Source organism: Phoca vitulina, unplaced genomic scaffold (genome assembly GCF_004348235.1).
Source record: "Phoca vitulina isolate PV1807 unplaced genomic scaffold, GSC_HSeal_1.0 scaffold76, whole genome shotgun sequence".
In the NCBI taxonomy this organism is placed as follows: Eukaryota; Metazoa; Chordata; class Mammalia; order Carnivora; family Phocidae; genus Phoca; species Phoca vitulina.
This window is the reverse complement of record NW_022589779.1, coordinates 4,509,039-4,531,085: the sequence shown is the minus strand read 5'-3', so window position 1 is coordinate 4,531,085 and position 22,047 is coordinate 4,509,039. Positions and strand designations below refer to the sequence as shown.

Below are 22,047 nucleotides of genomic sequence, written 5' to 3'. Positions count from 1 at the left end.
CCTGAGTCCTTGCATGGGTGTTAGAGACAGATGAAGTCTCTAAAACTGTATGGAAACATTTGTAAAAACTGCATATGTGCATAATATGAGCAGATATCCACAGTTTTCATCTAATTTCCAAAGAGATCCAAAATCTAAAAAGCTTTGGATATTTTCAGAATCAGTACCTATATCTGTCCTGAGAGATGGCTTCAGTTTTGTCTTCAATTCTGTAAAGTATGTCATTAGCTTTACAGAACTAGCATATGTTACCATTTGGTCAGTTTACCATTTTTTAAATTAAAAAAAAAAAAAACCTGAATGAACAGACCAATTAAACTCAAGAGAAAATCAAATATTCCTGTAATAGCCTGGTGTAATTAGCAAACTGTATTTTATTTGCCCTTATCTTTCATTCTCCTATTTCAAAGATTTCCCCTGCTTATGAAAGAGAACACTATCTATCTCTGTCAAACCTGTTCTGAAAGGGAAGATGATAAACACCTTTTGAGCACAGGAATTTTATCTTCATCTTTTTTTAAGGGGGAGAGAGGCAGTCCAGTTTACCACTTCACTATGTAACCTAAGAGCTCAGCAAACAGGATGACAAGGTCTTTTAGGACAGCCAAGTGGGAAAGAATATGAATGTTGGAGCCCGGGAAGCTTGAGTATGAATCTCGGGGAACCTCTTAAGAGCTGTGGAATCTTCTTTTGCTGACCCTCACATTCATCATTTTAAAAGTCAGGTTTATAATAACTACCTTGTAGAATCACTCTGAGGAATAAGGAAGATGCAATATGAGGCCACATACAGTGGATAGTCAAAAAAATTGTTACCTTTCTTTACATTTCTCTCCTTTTTTCCCTTAAAAAAAATATAGGATAAACCAAATTCATCATTGGCCATGTGCGAGGCATATTGCTAGAAATCATGGTTAGTACTTAAGTCTCACTATCTTTAAGAAATCAAAATTAATGTTTTTTACCATCCCATATTCACTTCTTTTATATTTATAAATAAAAGTTCTCATAGAAATTGGAAACTATGCATTTGTTAATTTATAATGCCTATGAATAATGCCTGAATGTTTTTAAATACATCTGCATAATACACAGAATTTTATAATTGTGTACACATTAACCATAAAGGAACATTGCCAAAATTATAAAATTTTCTCAGAAGATATCATGATGTCTGAAATTGCCTTGCCATTTTTAAACTGAAAATAAAGTGATTGCTTGTCTCATTGCAAGCCATATGCACAAACAATGTTAGTAAGTAGTTTATTTTATTAATCTGAGATTTATAACTTGCATATTTCCAAGGTGGCTTTGGGAATCATAAAATTAATTGCAATATGATATGGCACAATTCAATAACAGAATCTAGTGAAAACAAGTAGAGAAATGTATATAATAAGATGCCTGAGCCTATGTAATTTCTACCACAAAGCACTGAATGGAATTGAATGTCAAGGAAGCTAAGGCACAAAGGGAGATTGCTTGGCATGTCTAGTTCTCATTTTCTGACCAGAAGAGCATAATTTAGATCGGAGAGACAAACTTTTGGGCACTGAATTCAAGGACAAATTTATTGTAAAGTTTCTTAAATTGGGGTCATGGAATAACAAAAGACAAAATCGCTGTTCAAATAGACATTTCTCTAAAAGCTGAGGGCATAACATTTAATCATATTTCAGTGAAGTCATTTCTTCAGGGAGCTGAGATAAAAGGGTATATTGCTCTCTGGTGATCCAACAATCCTGGGAAAAAGATTAGTGCATATAGAGCAGAGGTTTTGAAACTGTTCTTGGAGTTCCAAGGCTCATTTGTCCATTTAATCATTCACCAAAGTTATATTGAATTTCTACTGTGTACAAGAGACTGCCCTAGCTACTGAGACTTCAGCAGTGAAATTATATATATATATATATATATAATTCTATATACTACATATATGTATGCATTATTTATATATACACACATGCTGTTTATATCCTAGTTTATAACTGGTTATAATATAAAATAGAGTTTATATTACAGTAAGTGACAGATTATGATAAAAATATAGGATTTCAGGTGAAGATAAGCACCACTGAAAATGTTAAGAGTGAGGATGTTGGGAGGCAAGGTGGGATGCTAACACATGAAGCAACAAAAGCCAAGGTGGTTTCATGTTCTTGGCTACATACTTAAGAAATGTAAATGAAACTAGGACTCAAATCCAAGTCTTTGGGCTTCTTCTAGCTTCAAAGTATGATTTTCAACAATCATATGGCATTAATAGTCTGAAAACTATATCAAAATATTAGTTTGATTTATAGACCAAGTCCATTTCCTTGAATAGTGTCTTAAAATATTACCTTGTTCCCGGATGCCATATCTAGAATCCTGGTTGTCTTGCCAGAACACTGCTTTTATACCCTTATAGCCTGGTGAGAAAGAAAGATGTATATGAATCACTCAGGAGGCAGAAAATTTGGGGTGCCGTTGGAAATATAATAGTATAGTGTCCTGAGCGTACTCACAGGGGACCCCTGCATCTTCACTTAGGTTCCAGAGTAGGGGTGTCACGGGGGAGCCCCTTTGGGCTCTAGGAGGAAGATAAAGATTAATTCCAGGAAAATGGGGGACTACGTGTCGTAGAAGAAAGGGCACCATGAGCGTGAAGAGCAAGGAGGGAAATTAAGGGAGACATTAAGGGAAAAAGAAGGGATGTGGAGAGAAATGTGGAACTAAGCCTAGAAAGATGTCTAAGGAATCTGATCCTTGAAAAACAAGGAGCCGTTCCAAGGCTTTTGACTCTAGACTAACATGATAAAAGTTAGTTAATGAAGATCAATCCAGCAGCATTTCCTGATAATTTAGCAGCATCCTCAGTAGCCACTGGAAAGCTACATGTTACATAATAGTAAGTCTATAAGTAGGAAAAATTAAGATAATTGTCATGAATGCTTGTTGGCTGGAGAGTGAAATTGTCTCTAGGTATTGCCCTATACGTAACCTAAGGCATCACAGATTGTGACAGTGACAGAGTCTGATCAAGAATTTTACCTGGAGGGTGCCTGGGTGGCTCAGTTGGTTGAGCAACTGCCTTCGGCTCAGGTCATGATCCTGGAGTCCCGGGATCGAGTCCCGCATCAGGCTCCCTGCTCAGCAGGGAGTCTGCTTCTCCCTCTGACCCTCCCCCCTCTCATGTGCTCTCTCTCTCCTCTCATCCTCTCTCTCAAATAAATAAATAAAATCTTTAAAAAAAAAAAAAAAAAAGAATTTTACCTGGATTTATGGTCCTTGTCCCTTTATTAGCACTTCTCCACCAAGATTCTTTGAGAGAATTAAGACTTAATTAGTGAGTAAATTTTTACTCACTAAAAATTTATCATTAGAGTCAGAAAATACGTTCACTAGGCTTTTAGAGCATAGGATAATTTGAATCCATGTTATTCATGGAATCAAGTTACTTGCACTACTGGGATTAGGGGAACTTAGTGCATTTTGTTAGAATCAGGGCTGGTTGGGTTCTTTCAGTAGAAAAATTTACAAGATTTCAAGGCACACACATAATCGTGGGGAGTAGGACATGTTCAAATTAACAACAGCTAGATAGTGTAAGTTTAACTGAGTGTCAGTGTATGGAAGCAAAAGCAGGTTTAGTGCAAATTTTTAAGAGTCTTGCCTAGAAGGTCAAGTTGGTTGATGAGATTTATTGCCAAGCTTGTAGGATTTTTAGCAAGGCCTGTGTCCAGGAGAAATTTGGAAAGAGGTCAGATGCAGTTAGGAAATTAGGTTGGAAAGGACACCAAGCAGGGCTAGTATTATGACAAAGTATTTGATCATCTCATTTTGAAGCATTCCAAGTCTGACCTTGATAACTTGTTTAGCTTCGGAGACATGTACAAAGCAGTTAGAAAAAATATTGACTCCATCCAGCTTCTTTTAATGAGAAACTCTCATGGAAAACTGGAATCTTACATGATCAGCAGGTGTTTGGGGCATCATTATCTTGAATAGCTTACTATAGGTGAATGCAGTTTTAGTTTGGTTCCCACTTTCAAAAAGTGAGAAAATATCAACGAAGTATGATCTGATCATCTAGTCCCAAGATCCTGTACAGAATCGTCCTAGCCCCCATCTTCTCTTTGGTATATAATGAAGAGAATGGAAACTGGAAACTACTGAGTTAGAAGAGGCTTTCAATCCATATCTTGATGGCATATACATTTTCCAGGGTTTTTTTCTGAAAGTTGAATAGTTTCAGAACTGAAGTATCTTCTATTTGGTCACCTTCAAAATAAAGAAACTAAATGAAAATATTTCAGAGTATCAAATGATTTTATATTTGGCTATTTCTAGAACTCGCTTCTAATTATATTTCTGATCCACACTCCCCACCATGGCCAAAGAAAAAGGAGGATTTCATAGTTGTACTTGGAAGCAGCATTGCAATTTCTAAGCATTATAGTCACCTTACAAAAATATAGCTTAAGGGATGCCTGGGTGGCACAGTCAGTTGAGGGTCTGACTCTTGGTTTTGGCTCAGGTCGTGATCTCAAGATCTTGATCTTGGGGTTGTGAGATCGAGCCCTGCCTCAGGCTCTGTGCTTCTCTTGGAGTCTGCTTGGGATTCTCTCTCCCTCTTTCTCTGCCCCTCCCATTTGGGCTCTCTCTCTCTAAAATAAATAAATAAATCTTTTCTTGAGAAAGAAAAATATAGTTTAAAAATAAATGTGAACCACCAACTGTAATTATGAAGGAGAAAAAAAGGAAGACTAGAAAAAAACTATTATAAAACAATTTCTATGTCTCAGCCAAGTTTTCATTTTAAAGTGCTTATATTAATCTTTATATACTTACTGCTGGAAAAGAGAGAAAGGGAAACCTGACTTTGTTGCCATCCAAAGGAAATGATTTCACTGATTTAGCCATATCCAGACTTTCTGTTTATAAAGAATAATAAAGTCACTGATGTTTTTATATGGCACCAAAGGTGATCAAACACCCTCTTGTTAAAACATACATAGAATTGAAGCTTTACATAATTCTTTGATGGGGAGAAACACCTGTTTAACGTAGACCAGAACATTTGAACAAAATCATCCCAACATTTACTGAGATCATAAATCTCAGTGAAAAGACAAAGTCTACAACAACTAAATAAGCTGAATGCATTAAATGATCTGGAAGTACAGAGAAGGATCCTTTTTTTCTGAAAGGAAAGCTAAGAGGTTTCAAGCATATGGAGGCATTTCACCAGGGCCTTTAATAGTGAGAAAAATACTTAAAGCAAAGGGAGAAATCATATGGGAAGACTCAGTGAAAGGGATAGTTCTAGTTTGAGTGATGCGGAAGGTGGCTCTCATTAACTGAAATAAGAAAGAAGGAAGGGATTTTTGCAGATATGAAGAGATACCTAGTTCAGGTTTGGATAGATTATCAGTGTCAAATTTAACTTTTTAATTAAAGACACTGGATTATTTTATAGGCCCTTGCTTATACTTATAAAGTTTTCCTGAAGAACTACTAATATAATTTGGCTAAACTAATTTTTTCATACACGTGATTTTCTCAATTTACGTAATGAATGTATTTGTTACCTAGTTATTCTTCCTTTGGGTCTATTGTGCCATGCTGAATAACAACTAACCTGTTAATATCTGTTGTTTTTTTAAAAGATACTTAATTTTAGGGGCACCTGGGTGGCTCAGTCGATTGAGCGTCTGCCTTCAGCTCAGGTCATGATCCCCAGGGTCCTGGGATTGAGCCCCACATCGAGGTCCCTGCTCAGCGGGGGGTCTGCTTCTCCCGCTCCCTCTGTCCTTCCCCCCCAACTTGTGCCCTCTCTCTCAATAAATAATCTTTTAAAAAAAGACACTTAATTTTAGAAGTAATCATTCTTCTATCTCATATTAAATGCAGTTTTCTGAAAAAAATAATATTCCCTGAGCATTCCACTTCTAAGCTTTCTAAAAACAGTTTTGAGAAGAGATTTCTCTAGAAAAGATTAAAGTTTAGACATTGGAATAAGTCAGCTTACTCATAAAATTAAGCTGTATTTTTTAGACCTTTGTATGAGATCTCATTTCCATTTTTCTTCTTTCAACCTAAGGCCACATATTTCAGCAAATTTTTTAATCCACAGTACAAGCACTATTGATTTTAAAGTCAAGGATGAAAATCTGATTTTAATTAAAATTTAATGTGTATTCCAGTTTATATGTTGTAAAATTACTATTTAAATTATATGATTCATTAAGTATGCACTTAGAGCTCCTTTTGTGAATAGTTTTCTGGTAAAGGCAGAATGAATTTCAGTAAACATTTTATCTATTGGGAGATTTATTTTAAATGAAAAATACATTAAATTTTGGAAAACTTATCTATTACTAATTGAGCAAGGGACAAAATTATAGACAGAACTTGGAGAGACTGAGAAATTATGATGAATTGGATCTGAATTTTGTATTATGGCAGTGGAAATTTTCCACAAACATGTTATTTTTCCTTCATGATAAATATATGCAAATTAAATTACAGTCAAATATTTGAAGGTCCAGCTGTGAATCTAGGAGGTTGCTACAGATTGTTCATTATGAGATTCTTTGACTTATAAACTATTAGAAGTCTGTAAGAGGGTTTTTATTTTTTTAAAATATCTGTCATCTATTAGATATATGTCAGATATCCAATGAAAATAGTTATAAAGTTGGTTATCATTTCCATTAGCATTGCCTGTTTTTTTGTTTTTTTGGTTCTTTTGGGTTTTTTTTAAGTGTCTAAGGTTAGAATAGTTTCTGGATGTTCTTATATCTGAAGCTATTTCCTCCAAAGGTGATTGTCCTGATCTTACCTTTTTAATATATTCTGGGAGATGGAGAGTAGGAATAAACTATTTACTATGGAGTGAAGAACCTGAGCCTGATTCTTTGGATTGCTGCCAAAGATGATAGAGAAGATGATCAATGACAATTACATTCCCTAGGAATTCTCCCTCTAAGAGGCTGACAAGAATTCTAATTTTTCGAGTTGCCGACACTGCCAGGAATTCTGGATGCCCCTTGTTTTTGAGCTCCTGAGGGAAATACTGCCCATGCTGAAACAATACTCTGCTTCTTTTTTGGAGAAGCACATATATCCTATCTTCTTCATTCTTCCTCGTAGTCATTTCTGATAAAAAAATTCACTTAGATAACTGTGAAAAATCATTTATATGTTCATTGGGACACATCTTAAAGTTACCGTGAGTTCAATAAGAAAATAGATGTTTCATAACAATTTGATGTGTAAGCTACCTTTTTTTTTTTGATAAATTAGTATTATTTAAGGACTGTAGATTGCATGTATTTCTATTCAATTAAAAAAAAAATTCCTGTGTTGCTTTGGCTTGGTAAAATTGGGTCTCCATACTAGGAAACTTATTGGATGAAAAGTATCAGAATCTAAGATGACCTTGATTTGCCCAGCAGAATTTAATAAGATGACATGTAGTAGGAGTGAGGTAGGGATGAGTTCCCGCTTTTATACTTGAATATAAAGAATCAGTTCCCCAAGTGCAAAATAAAGGAGACAAAATATGCAGTCATTCATTCAATAAGAACTCAGGGTTTCCGGCTGACAGTAAATGCGATGTGGAGCACCGGAACAATTCTGCTAGCTAACTCTGTGATCTAATCATGGTGGTATTAGTAAGTGTGGTATAAAATGCGCACTGTGATATCTTGCTTTATTTTGCACTGGTCAGCTTTAGGTGCCACCCTTTGAAAGGAATAAAGACTATTCAGATCCCATTAATAAGAGTATAACCGAGACATTTTTCTAAAATTCTCCTTTACATTTAGGTAAATAAGTTGTTAGATATGACTTGACAAGGTCAGTCAGGCATTCAGATCTCCCAGGACGTTCGCACTACATAAAATGAAACCCATGTGATTGTGAATTATGAACAAGGACATTTTACTTTTCTCTCTAGGTACTAAAACTTCTAAATTCTGTTTGTTTCACAGGAGTCTGAACTGATAGAACTAAGAGAAACCATTGAAATGCTGAAGGCCCAGAACTCTGCTGCCCAGGCAGCTATTCAGGGAGCGCTGAATGGTCCAGACCACCCTCCCAAAGGTATATTGAGAACTATTGCCATTTTTCATCCAATATAATAAGTACCAATTTTATTTTATTTTTTAGAGAGAGGCTGCTTTTACTTAGTGGCACTACCTTTTATAATGGATAACTTGGCCTTAATGCAGTTAGAATCCCAGAATTTAAGAACAGTAGCTTTCCTTATCAATATTTTTTTAATTAACCTTAAGGAATTTCCTTCTATAGTCGTACCTGTTTTTCTCCATTTGATTTGGTGGAAGTGGGGATGTCGGGGAGGTTACTTAATACATTCACATCTGACTTCAAGCAAAACACACCCTGTAAAGAGTATGAAAATCTAGATCTGTAAACAAAATAATCGATATGGTAAAATACCAAGTAGTAGGTATGAGGAAGAGCTCATTCTGGGTGGAGGCAGTAAAAAAGGCACACTTCTTACAGAAATGTTAAAAATAGTAAGAAAAAGGACTAAAAGTCTGCTTTTCATTATTACTATGCTTCATCAGTTCTAAACAATAATAAAATAATCTTATTTGCCACCACACCCTCCTTAGCTTCCCACTGAAGAAATGCTTTGTATTCATGTCATGTCATCTTTTTTTCTTTGCATAGGTTCTACTTATTCATGTCCTAACTCTTTTCAACAGCATTCAATATGCTCAACTCCTCACCAGCTTTAAAAAAAAAAAAAAAAAAAAAAAAAAAATGCTTTTCTAAATCCTGAATGCCCTATCATGTACTTTCCCATTTCCTGGTGAATCCTGGGAACATTTTATAGAATCTTTTTAATGTCTCCAGCAGCCAGTCACACTTCGGACCTCTGGAGGGTGGCTTCTCTTACCATCAAACCAGAACTGTTCTCTCCAGGATCCATAATGACTTTCCGGACACAAAACCCAGTACAACACTAAAAATTCGTATTGTATTTGACTTGTAAATAGCATTTGACACTGATGTCTTTGCATTCTACCTGACACATTCATTTCTTCTAATGTTTGTAACATTCTCACTCTGAGTTTTTCTCCTGCTCCTTTGAAATCTCTTTCAAAGTTTCTTTTGCAAGTTCACTCATTTGTATCCATTTGTTAAATGTTAGTATTTCTTAGAACCCAGTCCTCAACTCACTTCCTTTATGATTTGGTACTTTGTGATTCTCTTCATCCTATCTAAAAGTCTGTACAAACTCACCTAATCCTCTAGCTATAATTAACATTTATGTGTTGATAACTGTCAAATATATCTCTCCAGGCCCGGCTCATCTCTTGAGTTACAGATCTATAAATCTAGCTGCCCGAGAGAGCTCCATTTGGTTATCTTTGGATGTCTGTTTGTCATGCTAAATTCAACATCTCCAAATTTGAACTTGTCATCTTCCTTCTTAGCCTGCTTTGCCTTCAGTATTCCTTGCCTCAGTAAATGGCACCACCATCCTCCCATTATAGCCATAAATCTAGATGTCAGTCATAAGTCCTCCTCTCCTCATTCATTAAATCACCAAGTTCTGTTGATTCCAGCTGTTAAATATCTCTTGGATCTGTTCCCTTTTCTCTCATCCTGCTATCACCATCCCTCATCTCTCCCCTGAACTATGACCAAAAACTCCTAAATCCTTCCTGCCTTTCATCTTATACCACTTTATAAGTGGTTCTTCACACTGAAACCAAAGCAATTGTCAACAACAGGTATCCCATTGCCTTTAGGATGAAATACAAACTTCTTAACATGACATAATCTCTCTTCCCCAGCTTTGTTCATTCAGCAAATATTTATTGACTGCCACTTATTAGCTAGACACTGCTCTAGACCTTATTCTCTGCTTTTTTGTCACGTTGTATATTTCAGCTACCCCAAATTTCTTCCAATTCTCTAAAAGTTCTTTATATGTTCTGGTTATATCTACTTAAAATTTTCTGCCTTGTTTGTTCAGCATAAAAACTTTTTGAGACCTTATAAGAGTTGGCCTAAATATGTCTCCTTGACCCTTAAGCTAGATGAGGTCCCCTTGTGATATCTTTCTGGAAATAACTGTACTTCTATCCAAATGTGTAGTATACTTTGGTGCCTTAATTTATTTAAGGCCTGCCTTTTCTGATCAATGGTAGGGTGGTTTGTTTTTTCAATCCACGTGGCTATGATGATACCTTACACACAAAAAGGGCTTATTTGAATTTTGATTTTAAAAAAATGTAATTTTTAAATACTTGAATTTATTATATAAAGTGAGATATACTTAAATTGAAGGAAAAACTAGTTCCCTAGGGGCTACTTCTGTTAAGAATTTAGCAACTTTCCACGTGGGAGAGTTGATTTATATGCCACATGGAAAATTACTGCATATTTAAAGCTTATCTTAGAGCTATAATAAAGCAGCTTATGTTCTAAATCTTCATGTCGTAAATAGGTCCAGAAGGGATTTTAAAAGGCTTAATCCTTTCTTTAACACAGTACAAGTCACTCAAGTAAAACTTTCTGGAAGGATTCTTTTTATCATAGGCAACAGGTAGCCTCATATACCTACTGGAACTGAAAAAAAGGAACTCCTCTGCTCAGAAATGTGGGAGGGATACATAAAATGAGCAAAATGATATAATCTTTGTTTCCATTAAGCTTTTAGTCTTGTGGGAAAGCAGGAAATAAACAATTGTTATGATCGTTGGTGTAGCTGAATATGTATGCCAAAATAGTTATAAGATATAAAATGGACAAGAATAGATGGCATAGAAAGCAAGGGTCAGGGAACCTCGTAGAGGTTCATAGTCAGGAAATGCCTTTCCCAGATAACAACATTTAAGGGGAGCTCCAAGGAATAATGATCAACTCATCTGGTAAATATTGAGAGAGGAATATTCTAGAAGAGTCTTGAGATAGAAAATGGACTAGTGCCCTTATGGAACTGATACAATGAGCAAAGGTACAACACGTAGAACCAGGTTAGAGAGGTAAGTACTGACCAGATTACTGAGGGACTTTTAGGCCCTATTTAAGAGTCGAAATGTTTTCTTTCTTTTTAAAATGAGAACCTATTGAAGAGTCCTAAGTAAGGCAGTGATGATGTTTTCCTTTTAAAGAGAATTCTCTAGCTACTGTCTATTGAATGGTTTGAAGGTGAGTAAGTTGGACAGCTATTCTTGCTGTCAAGCAGGTAAGTGATAGTCATAGCTTGAACTGGGGCAGTGCTGTATGAAGGGTAAGAAGAGGAAACGAATGGATGAACAAACACATAACTGAAAAACAGACTTCTAAAATAAGCTTCTCCATTCACTTGTATTGTTGATATCCATTTGGTCAACCATTCTTTACTAAGCTCTATCATGTCACATGTACTGAATCAAATACTTACAAGCACTAGAAAGGAATTGTTAGAGATGAGTAAAATGCATTCCTTTCATTCCATGTTATTATTGAGATCATTCCTTTGCTAATCTTTGTTGGTAAATGCCATCATAATTGAAGGTAGATAATACCTCTAAGGACTACTTTTGATTTATGATTATAAGAACGTAGCCATCTCCTTAAATTTTGAGGGTTAATCAAAGTCAAATGTAATTTATTAATTCTGGATATAATAAAAACTCTGGAGTACTTTAACACAGTACAGTTGCTTTATTTGTGAAAGTCGATTACTAGGGAAAAACCTAACAAATAATATATCTTGATCACCAAAGCTTGTAGCCTACCGCAGCAGAAATTTAACACACAAATAAATACCAACGTATTCTTCTTTTCTTTATTCATATAACTTCCATATTCGTTGATTAAGGGATACTATGCTCCTTTATCAAAGTTCAATCAAAATAGCACAAATAAATAAATGCCTTGATTTAAGTTTTGACATTGGTAATATTTTGGGCAATATTTTGGGCATATAAATACAGTAAATATTCTCATCATTATTTTTTAAAGTACTTTTAAGAGCCAAAATCTATGGATTCTGAAAAATAGTTTTATTTTTTCCCTCCTATAAAATTTGTCAGCATACTTATTATCTTAATGGAAAAATTAAGGTACTTACTGCTACGTATGTATGACTATAAGGTTAGAGATATGTACACATGTATTACATACCCACACATATAGTCACTTATTATATTTGAAAGTAACAGTTATAGTTTCATTGTCATGGGGTGTTGTAATATTAAAAAAATCAGTCAACTGGAAGACTTTGATTTTATACTATTGTTTCTATGGAAACTTTTTGAAAGCTATATAGTAATTTCTGACATCTTAGAAGTTCCACTGAGATTTTTTACTTGGCAAACCTTAATTGATGCCAATTAAATATAGTAATAGGTTTGGCCTTAAAGCAGATTTAACCTTAAAAACAATTTTATAAGTTCTTAGTGTCTCCACTAGCAATTTCATTTCACCGTACGTAGATAAAATTTCAATTTCAACAACTATAAATAAATCTTATAAGCTGACTGTATGGAGTAAGTGGGTATCTTCAAAACGTGATTAAATATCAAATGTTATTTTTTTTCAAATTATCTTGTGTGACTAAAGCAGCACTACATGCTTTTGAGAAGTATGGCAAACCTGTATCCCATGGGAGCACAACAGACGTTAGAATCTGTCTAGGTGTCAGATTGGCTCTTCTGTGTTTCCGCTTTGTGACTCTGATGAAATTACTTTTAGTAATTAAACTTACTTCAGCGCTTTGCTTTAAGAATGAAATTAGATAAGGGGCACCTGGGCGGCTCAGTCGGGTTAAGTATCTGACTTCGGCTCGGGTCATGATCTCAAGGTCCTGGGATTGAGCCCCGTGTCGGGCTCCCTGCTCAGTGGGGAGTCTGCTTCTCCCTCTCCCTCTGCTGCTCCGCCTGCTTGTGCTCTCTCTCAAATAAGTAAGTAAATTCTTTAAAAGAAAAAAAAAGAATGAAATTAGGTAATCACAGGGCAGAGTAAACACATAGTAAAAGCTAGCTTTATTATTACGTGTTATTATTATTACTGTCATTACTATTCCAAGTCATGGGTGGGATTATGATGGAAGAATTGCACTGTCTTAAATATGTTTTCTGTTTAGTTTACACATGCAGTCTATGCAGTTTCTCTCTTGAGCACCTTTCTCTCACTGGCTCTTTGACCTTGGTCAAGTTACTTCTTTGTACTTCAATTTCGTCATCTGTGAATTGAATTGCTTAGATAACTTCCAAGGTTTGTTTTGGCTCTATCATTGTATGATTCTATGAAATGGAAAATTAATATATTTAGCTTCGGTAGCTTTATTCAAAGCACTAATAATAAAAAGACACAATTAATTCTCATGCTATTATGAGTTTCCATTTACTCCACGGAAGTAATCATTTGGAATAAATCACTTTGGAAGATCTGCCTGATCCAGGTATTCAGTAGAAATCACTAGCATAGCATTTCATTTTTGGATGAAACTCAGAACTCATTAAACCACAAGAGCTACAAACTTATATGAGATACCCAGTGAATCTTAATGCCGATAACCCAGTTAATTAAAGCAAATAAGGTGGTACTTTATTAAACTTATAAAACCAAAACTGCACTGAAATGATCTGTACAAAGCCATATTGACTTTTATCAGCAGACTTCCTCTCCAAAAGCCTAAAAGTCTTATTCGTTCACAGTGAAAGTCTTTAGGAGGTAACGTGCTGCTCTCTGTCTGTTGCTAGATCTCCGCATCAGAAGACAGCATTCCTCTGAAAGTGTTTCTAGTATCAACAGTGCCACAAGCCATTCCAGCATTGGTAGTGGTAATGATGCTGACTCCAAGAAAAAGAAAAAGAAAAACTGGGTAAGCCCTGGTCATTCATCTCATTCGAAAGCTTATTAGTGCACAATGAGTCAGGTTTTTTTTTTTTTTCCTTTGGAGCTTTAGAAATCTGTAGCAGTTTACAAAGAGTCTCCTTCAAGTGACTGGCCCCTGGAATGCTGTACTTGTCACCAAAATTAGGGTGGCATGGTGCTGAGGAGTGTATGTTTTAGTCAGGACTAGTCTTGGGTTTGAATCCCAACTCTGCCACTTACTACTTGCACCATAGGCAGGCTACTTCACTTTTTGAGGGGGCCTACGTTTTCTCATCTACAAAAATAGGATAATTAATACCGACTTTATAAAGTCATTGTAAGGAAAAATAAGATGACATCTGTTACTAAATGACAAGGCAAAAGTTTACTGAGGGGATGAGGAAGAAGAAAAGATGGTGGTGTGGTGGTGATACTGATGGTGGGGATGGAGGAAGAGGAGAAGAAATGAATTGTAAAAAAAGGAAAGAAGAAACCTTGAAAGCCTCCCCACCTCTCACTTCAACAGGGCATAGTGTGAATAAAGCTTCACCTCCTCAGAAATCAACCACATTAGGGTCTGCTTTCTATTTTTTTTTTTTAAAGAGAATATAGCAGAAATACAGAGATGCACTTTCACAGAACAGTGCTTTACATTTGCTAGATATAGAATTTATGATGATATTAAGCAATTGCTAAAAAAAAACTGAAGGGAAGATGCTATCACAACAAAATGTTTAAAAACCATGCAGTAAAGGATTTCTTTTAATACCATGAACCAAAGGTAGTTTTTTTAAATAAGTACAACTACTGATGAAATCCAGAACATAACTATCAGAGGATTTTGCTGGAGTGCCTACTATAAATAATGAAAGAAATATCTCTTTTGTTTTAAAAAAATGTTTATACAGGTAATATTTTAAAATACTGATCAGCCTTCATTCCCTTGATTTGTAATTCCACACTCTTTCATGTTTCTGCAAGGTGAACTCTAGAGGAAGTGAGGTGAATATAAACCGTGGACAATTTGGCATGCATCTATAAAAAATACCCTACCTTGGCATGAATGCTATTCATTTTGGCAGTAGGCTTTTTATACCTTTTAAAAACAGATTACCTTGTATGTCTTTTCTTTGTGTCTTTTCATTTTAATCTCAAATTTTAAAAGAGAAGAGGTAAAAACCACTGAATAGAGCTGTAGGGGATACCAATTCTGGTTTTGAATAGTACGGGAATTGAAAATTTGAATAGAAAATCACAATTAATGAAGTGTTAGGTGAATTTGATTTCATTTTGCTTTTTAAGTTTATACTGTCAGCAGGACATGACTTGATTGTAGCGCTAAAGTGGCCATTTAAAACAAATTGCCTTGAAGAGAGAAGCATTGGGAGTGGAGATCCCTTCAAGGTACTTAGTTTTAAATGAGTGCTCTGACAGCCATGCCCTTGACCCTGCACTATTTCAAAGCCTTCCGTGTTTGCGCTGCGCTGGATTAATATAAGAATAAAACAAAACACAAAACGCGGTATCATTTTTTTCTAGAGATACCGTGCTGCACCTGTTAATACTCTGCTTGTACATACTGACCCCAGGCAGTGGCTAGGATGGCACCTGCAAACTAACGCCCCAAAGCCAAATTCTCCAAATGCAAATAGACACGAAAGGTAATTTCTGTCCTCTTTTCAGCTGAGAAGCTCATTCAAACAAGCCTTTGGGAAGAAAAAGTCCACCAAGCCTCCTTCCTCACATTCGGACATTGAAGAGCTTACTGACTCATCCCTCCCAGCGTCACCGAAAGTGCCCCATAACGCGGGGGACTGCGGGTCCACATCCATGAAGCCCTCACAGTCGGCCTCAGCGTAAGTCACTCCCTCTGCAGGATGCTGAAGTCTTTTTAAAAAACACCTTCAGGCCAAGCTCCTGTTCGTGTTGTAAATGCAGTCGGGTTGTGCCTTCACAGCGGCAACACCATCTGTGCCGGTCGTTTTCCAGTCTTCCCTAGAACTCTGGACAGCCCTCGTTTCTCCTTCCCATTTCACACGTTAGAATCTGAGTGCTTTGTGATCTCACTCTCCACTCTTCTGAGTCATCAGTCTCGCTTCTTTTCACTGGCATTTGTCCATGTCTCTGTTTCACTGTGCATTCAATGCAGGTCACCCCTTGTCTGGCCACCAAAGAAACGGCAAAATGGCCCTGTGATCTACAAGCATAGATCCCGGTAAAATGGCATGTGATGCATGCAACTTGCCAAGTTTCTGGTTCTAACCTCAGCAGCATTTGCCTTTGCTCTTTCTAAAATCACTCGCATGCATTTCAATGATAAAAACCTCCTCTGTCTCTGGTTTTGAAGTCCAGCTTGTTTTCCTAAAACCAAGCTGTAATCCATTTGCCTTTAATTCCATTAGATAACCTAGCATAGCATTTTTATAGTAGCTCACCCTTTGATGTTACAAGAATGAATGAAACCTTGAGAACATAGAACATGTACTCTGATGAGGTGATTCTCTGTTTTATATACTATTTAAAATCAAATTTCCTTGTATGCCCATGACAATGACTAGTATAGAACTGTCATGTAGGACAGAGCCACAATAGGACCATTTAAGACACTTGGGTATCCCAGATAATTTCACCACTTATATAGGAAGGAGGAACCTAGCACTGTCATTTTGTAACCAACAACATAGCCCTCACATTTTAAATGGAAAAGGTACTAGTTAATAAAAAGCAAGTTCTTGCATTGTATTTCCTGCAAAACTGCCCACAAAATAACAATAACAAAATAATAAGGAAGTAATGTATATGACCTTCAAGCAGCCCTCGGCTAGCCCTCTTGCACGGGTTGAAACCTGTGATTTAGCTTCATTAGCTTTGATCTCCTAAATCAGCTGAGCCTACAGGAGGATTATATAACACTCATCCATTGTTTAAATGTCCAAAACTAATCTCCCTGATTTATTTCCTACAATATTTGTATTGGATTTTCATGGTAACTTGAAGACAGTGTTGTGGCAAATAATGTTATACTTTGCACAGTTTTGCAAAAAAAAAGAAATCAGTGTTTTAAGAACATCATAACTGCTTTAAAAAAAAGAATATTTCGTAAGTTGCAAATAGAGATTTAGGTCCTTTGAAAAATGGCAGAATGAGATGGTGTAATGCTATGCAGCCCCATGAATACCAGCCACAAGGATATTTTGAAGATTACTTGGTATTGAGTAATAATGGATTGTTTTTAAACTTCAGAAAAATGGGAAGAAAGGATTAAAGGAAAAAGACAGCTCCTGTTTTCAGTTTTGAACCTGTGAATGTATTACTGTTCGTAAAACTCTTTTTCCTTCTCTTTAGGTTTTGCCAGCAGCAAAGAACTTCTGTAGCTGCTGGATAATATTGCAGTTCAGCCTTAAATGAAGCATTGGTTTTCCTGATCCTCTGGCTTCCCTCCTGACAACTGATTTTGTGTTTGGTTCCCTCTTCAGGATCTGTGAATGCACGGAGGCTGAGGCAGAGATAATTCTGCAGCTGAAGAGCGAGCTCAGAGAAAAGGAATTAAAATTAACAGATATTCGACTGGAAGCCCTCAGCTCTGCTCATCATCTTGACCAGATCCGGGAAGCTATGAACCGGATGCAGGTCAGTGCTGACGCACCTTCCACGAGCAAAGAAGAGAGATGAAAAATACTATTTCGTTGCCACTCTTGGTTATTATAAAAACAAATCTACCTTTTAAACCGACTGTGGAAACACACTCTGTTTATTCAATATTTGCACCTCATTTCCTAACACTGAACGGAGAGTTTTGTCAAAGCCAGGCTTGGAAGTGAGAGTACTGACTGGCCAGTCACACTCAAGGGCCATTCAAGACACTCGTACCGGTGATTGGATTCACTTGAGAGCTGAGTTTGTTGAGAAACTACTACAAGCCTCGTGTCTTCACTTTCCCATGATTTATCTTTGTGTTGGCTTTTCTCCCTTCTTTTGAAATCTGACTTTCAATTGCCTTTACCTATTTTCTATTGAGGAAAAAAAAAGTAATGAGGAAACTACAGAAATTTAACACAAGCTTTCTAAATATGAAAGTAAAAGTGATGTAGAATGCCATCTGTAAAAGTAAAGCTTTTGTATTTTGGGGAAGCATCTGAAGGCTAATTTCAGAACCAGTCTGTGCTCAGACTGAATTTTCGTTTTATTATTGTAAACCTGTAATCCCTGGGTACCGCAGAGGACTGAAACAAGAAAAGCTCATTGCTGAGCAGATTTATCTGCTACTATGTATATTCACCAAAAGGTCTTTGTGGTTTTTATGAGCCTAGTGCCCTCAATTTGAAGGAACAGAAACTTTTTCAGATGTTAGCTGGGGTTTTGAAGTAATTTTAAATCATCGTATTTGTATTGTTTCTGACTCTGGTTTTCAACTTTTCATGAGTTCAGAGTATTACAAATGGCATTATTTACCTGTAAGATTTTAACAGTATGTTTAAAATGAGAAATTTTGGGAGATGCCTGGGTGGCTCAGTCAGTTAAGCATCTGCCTTCAGCTCAGGTCATGATCTCAGGGTCCTGGGATGGAGTCCTGCATCGGGCTTCTTGCTCAGTGGGGAGCCTGCTTCTCCCTCTGCCTGCCGCTTCCCCTGCTTGTGCTCTCTCTCTCTGTCAAATGAATAAATAAAATCTTTTAAAACAATAAAGTGAGAAATTTTATGAATGCTTTAAATATTATTATTCTTGATTCAAATGGGACCAAGTCCTGGAAGACTCCTCAAATATATGGTATATTCAAAAAATACCTAAACAAATTCTAATGGTTAGTGCATCTATATTTGTGAATACATGAGTATACGTATGTAAGAATGAGAGTAAGTTAACTTTCCTTCTGTGGAGAAAATCCTGTTTTCATAATTTATAGTTGTTTACTTAACATATCACCACGTGCTTTATTTAATAAACCAAATCATCAACTCTGATAAAAGCGTTGGTACCATTTTTCTCACTCAAACTAGCTGGATTTTTTTTTTTTTTTTCATGTTTGCCATCCTCACAACAGAACGAAATAGAAATACTGAAGGCAGAAAATGACCGGTTGAAGGCAGAAACTGGTAACACGGCTAAGCCTGCTCGTCCGCCGTCAGAATCCTCAAGTAGCACATCCTCCTCATCTTCACGGCAGTCGTTAGGACTTTCCCTAAACAATCTGAACATCACAGAGTCTGTTACCTCAGGTAATTTTGTGCACACACCTGCCTGAATCAAATCATGCCTGGGGCTTAGTGGGGGGGGAGGGGGCTGGAATTTGGGGAATGTCACCCACCACTGTTCTCACCTTACCCTTGGAAAAATGTTAGCCCTCTTAGTTCTCGGAAATAGCCCCATTCTTCTTTTAAAAATTTCTTCTACTTTGTTATAACTTTAAAAGAACATTCTCTGTGAAAGAGTGAAAGACTTAAGAGATAATGGTTTTCATGTCATTTAAAAAAATTACTTGTGCTTGAGAAGTACTTTCTTAATGATTACAAACACAATAAGGAAATAATGTTCTCAGTGGTGATCATTAGTACTTATGAATATAATACTAGTAATCCCATGCAATTTTATAGTATTTTAAGGGTACAGAGTCCATTTACGAGTGTATCAGGACCTCTCCGTAAATTTGACCAGACGATCTTGCATGATGTTGCCCAGAGAGAACATAATGCTACTACATCACCCAGGGCACAGTTCTATTAAATTTCCAACAAATGAAAAGAACTCACTGGATTCTGTTATTGTGTTCAGGGGTACTAATGATGGGACCAGGGTACAGTTTTATTTCATTGAAAATAGAATCATCTGACATAATGTTGTCTTAATGTGATAAAACTCTTCAGTTATAAAGTGTAACTGCTCCTATGGCAGTGAATCATTTTATGTATAGAAGATTTAGTTTAGGAGAGATTTACATGAAGATCTGTGGTAATTGCAAAGCATAGCCACCAGATGACGCTTGGAAACCAATGATATACATGTTCCTGGGTAACTGTAGATTCCATTATACAACTATATAGTTCTTCCCGGCTTGCCTTAAATTACACTAAAATAGAGAAGAAGAAAATGAAGAGGAGAAACAGAGACCCAGCATGTTGTTATTGATTAAATTGTTAATAAATTGCATCTCTTCTAGAAAGTCAGAATTTTAACAATTCTACTGTTATATCTGCCCTTCATAATGTAAAATGAATGGCTCAAATGTATAACTTGGCTTTCTTCTTAGAAAAGACAAGTGGGAACTAAAAGGCAAGTAGGAACTCCCTGAAATTCAGGAAAACACTGTCTGTAACATTTGGCAGGTATTGGGGAAAGGAAATGAATTCTGAGAATAAGCATCAAGTAAAACGAATATTAGTAGCCAAGAAGAAACAGAGAGATGTCATAATTAAATGAACTTATAAATCATACAGTGAATTAGAGCTATGGGACTACGATAGTAACTTGAATGTGTAAATTGTAAGGTGTTATCACCCAAATTCTTCAAAAGATGCTAAAAAAGAAAAAACAAAACCTTTAAATGTATAGATTCTGGGAGCCCTGAGCAATTCCTGTATGTTGGCTTGTTAGTGATGGGGCTTGTTGGTGATGAACCTAATAGGGAAGTGAAGCAGGGTCCATAGCCAAAGGCAGTCAGTAACTCTCTTGTCCTGGGTTGACTCCTAAGGAAAGTCATAGGCTTGTACCTTACAGGATGGCGTCATGGCAGGATTTCACTGCTTGTTACATGATTTTATCTCATGGAAATATAATAAGGTTTAAAGGAGGCATGGTTAGTACTAAAGATAGTTTAGAAATAGAAGCCAAATAAAAATGAAACTAAAATTCATGTCCAGGAAGGACTAAAATTCATAAAGATAAAGATAAAGATAAATAAATCAAGTATAGTTTCTGTGTTCATCAGACTGAAAATACTGATGTCCGTGATTCAGAATTTGGGGCAAATTTTTGGAGGGGGGTTTCAAAAATGTACTTTTTATTACTCATTATTTATTTGTAGTTCAATATTATTTTATTTCCCTAATTATTTCTCATTAGTGATAATTGTATCTGAACTAACAAAATATTAAATCACATGAGTAGGATACTGTTTTCACTGCCTTCACTCTTGTTTACTGGGTTCAAAATTAGAAATCAGAAGTGCCTTTCCATTGGGGCTTTTTAGCAAAAAAACTTTCTAGGGTTCATGATTAATTTTTTTTAAAAGGTGAGAAGTAGGCAGGCGTGTGGATAATTGACAAATGTTTGGTTCCTGAAATATAACTGCATATTCCATATATCCAGTAAAGACAGAAGTTGAAAAGTCTTCTTTTTTTTGGTCAGAATTTCACTTGATTGTAACCAGAATGGCAGATCTTTTTATTCTTCCTTCAAAATATTGACAGAGGACCATGACTTATTTTCCGTAAAAAACAAAAACAAAAACAAACCAAAAAAAAAGAAAAAACCCGAAAAAACACACATACACACAAAACCTCAAATTTGCTGTTTTTCATTTTTTTCTTGGAGTTGTTTCTTCAGATGGTCATCTTATCAATATATTGGGAACAGGGGAAGACACAGAGTGAGTCGTGATGTGCTTCTCCCCTCACTGTGAAGAGAATGAGTCACAATAAACACATAGAGAAAGGGAATAATGGTTAGAACAGCTGACCTTATTAAACACTGAGGATAAAGTGCTGTAAGAGCATTATCTCTGTTGGTCTCAGTAGCCCTATGAAGTAGTGTTGTTTGAGCCCCATTTACAGATGAGGAGACCAAGATTGAGGAAGGAGACGATAATAATTTGTTCAAGATCATGGGACTAGTAGGAGGCAGAGCTAATATTTGAACGCAGGTCTGTATGAATCCAGGGCCTGACCTTTTCAGTACTATATTCATTTTGCTTTAAGTAACCACATATGAGAAGTCGAATAGAGACATTCATTCATTTATTGGTAAATATTTACTTCACTGCTGTCAGAAGAAATTCCATATTTTAAGCACAGTTTTTAAAAGTAAGCATAACATGAAATGAATAAGAGGTTCCAAAGCAAACCTGAGCAGAGAAGTAGATCAGAAATCAGATTAAATGCCTTGCTATGGAGTACTAGGCTGCTCATGATCTGGCCCTTGTCCACCTCAACATCATTTCATACTACTCTCCCCCGCCCCCCAACTTGATCTCCCCACCCCTGCCACCCAGAGCATTTGTAT

General features: G+C 36.2%; 1 protein-coding gene across 6 annotated transcripts in view; it reads left to right on the top strand.

Moving 5' to 3' along the window:
• NAV3 (neuron navigator 3) overlaps positions 1-22,047 on the top strand; it is a 579,712-nt gene that overhangs the window by 527,597 nt on the left and 30,068 nt on the right. For 5 of the 6 annotated variants that reach the window (XM_032393716.1, XM_032393720.1, XM_032393719.1 and 2 more), the window contains 6 exons: positions 7,980-8,091; positions 13,719-13,840; positions 14,815-14,835; positions 15,517-15,689; positions 17,310-17,463; positions 18,875-19,049. In XM_032393716.1, the coding sequence (XP_032249607.1) occupies positions 7,980-8,091; positions 13,719-13,840; positions 14,815-14,835; positions 15,517-15,689; positions 17,310-17,463; positions 18,875-19,049 (757 nt within the window). The remainder of the gene's footprint in view (positions 1-7,979; positions 8,092-13,718; positions 13,841-14,814; positions 14,836-15,516; positions 15,690-17,309; positions 17,464-18,874; positions 19,050-22,047) is intronic. The other variant, XM_032393717.1, reaches the window with a different exon arrangement.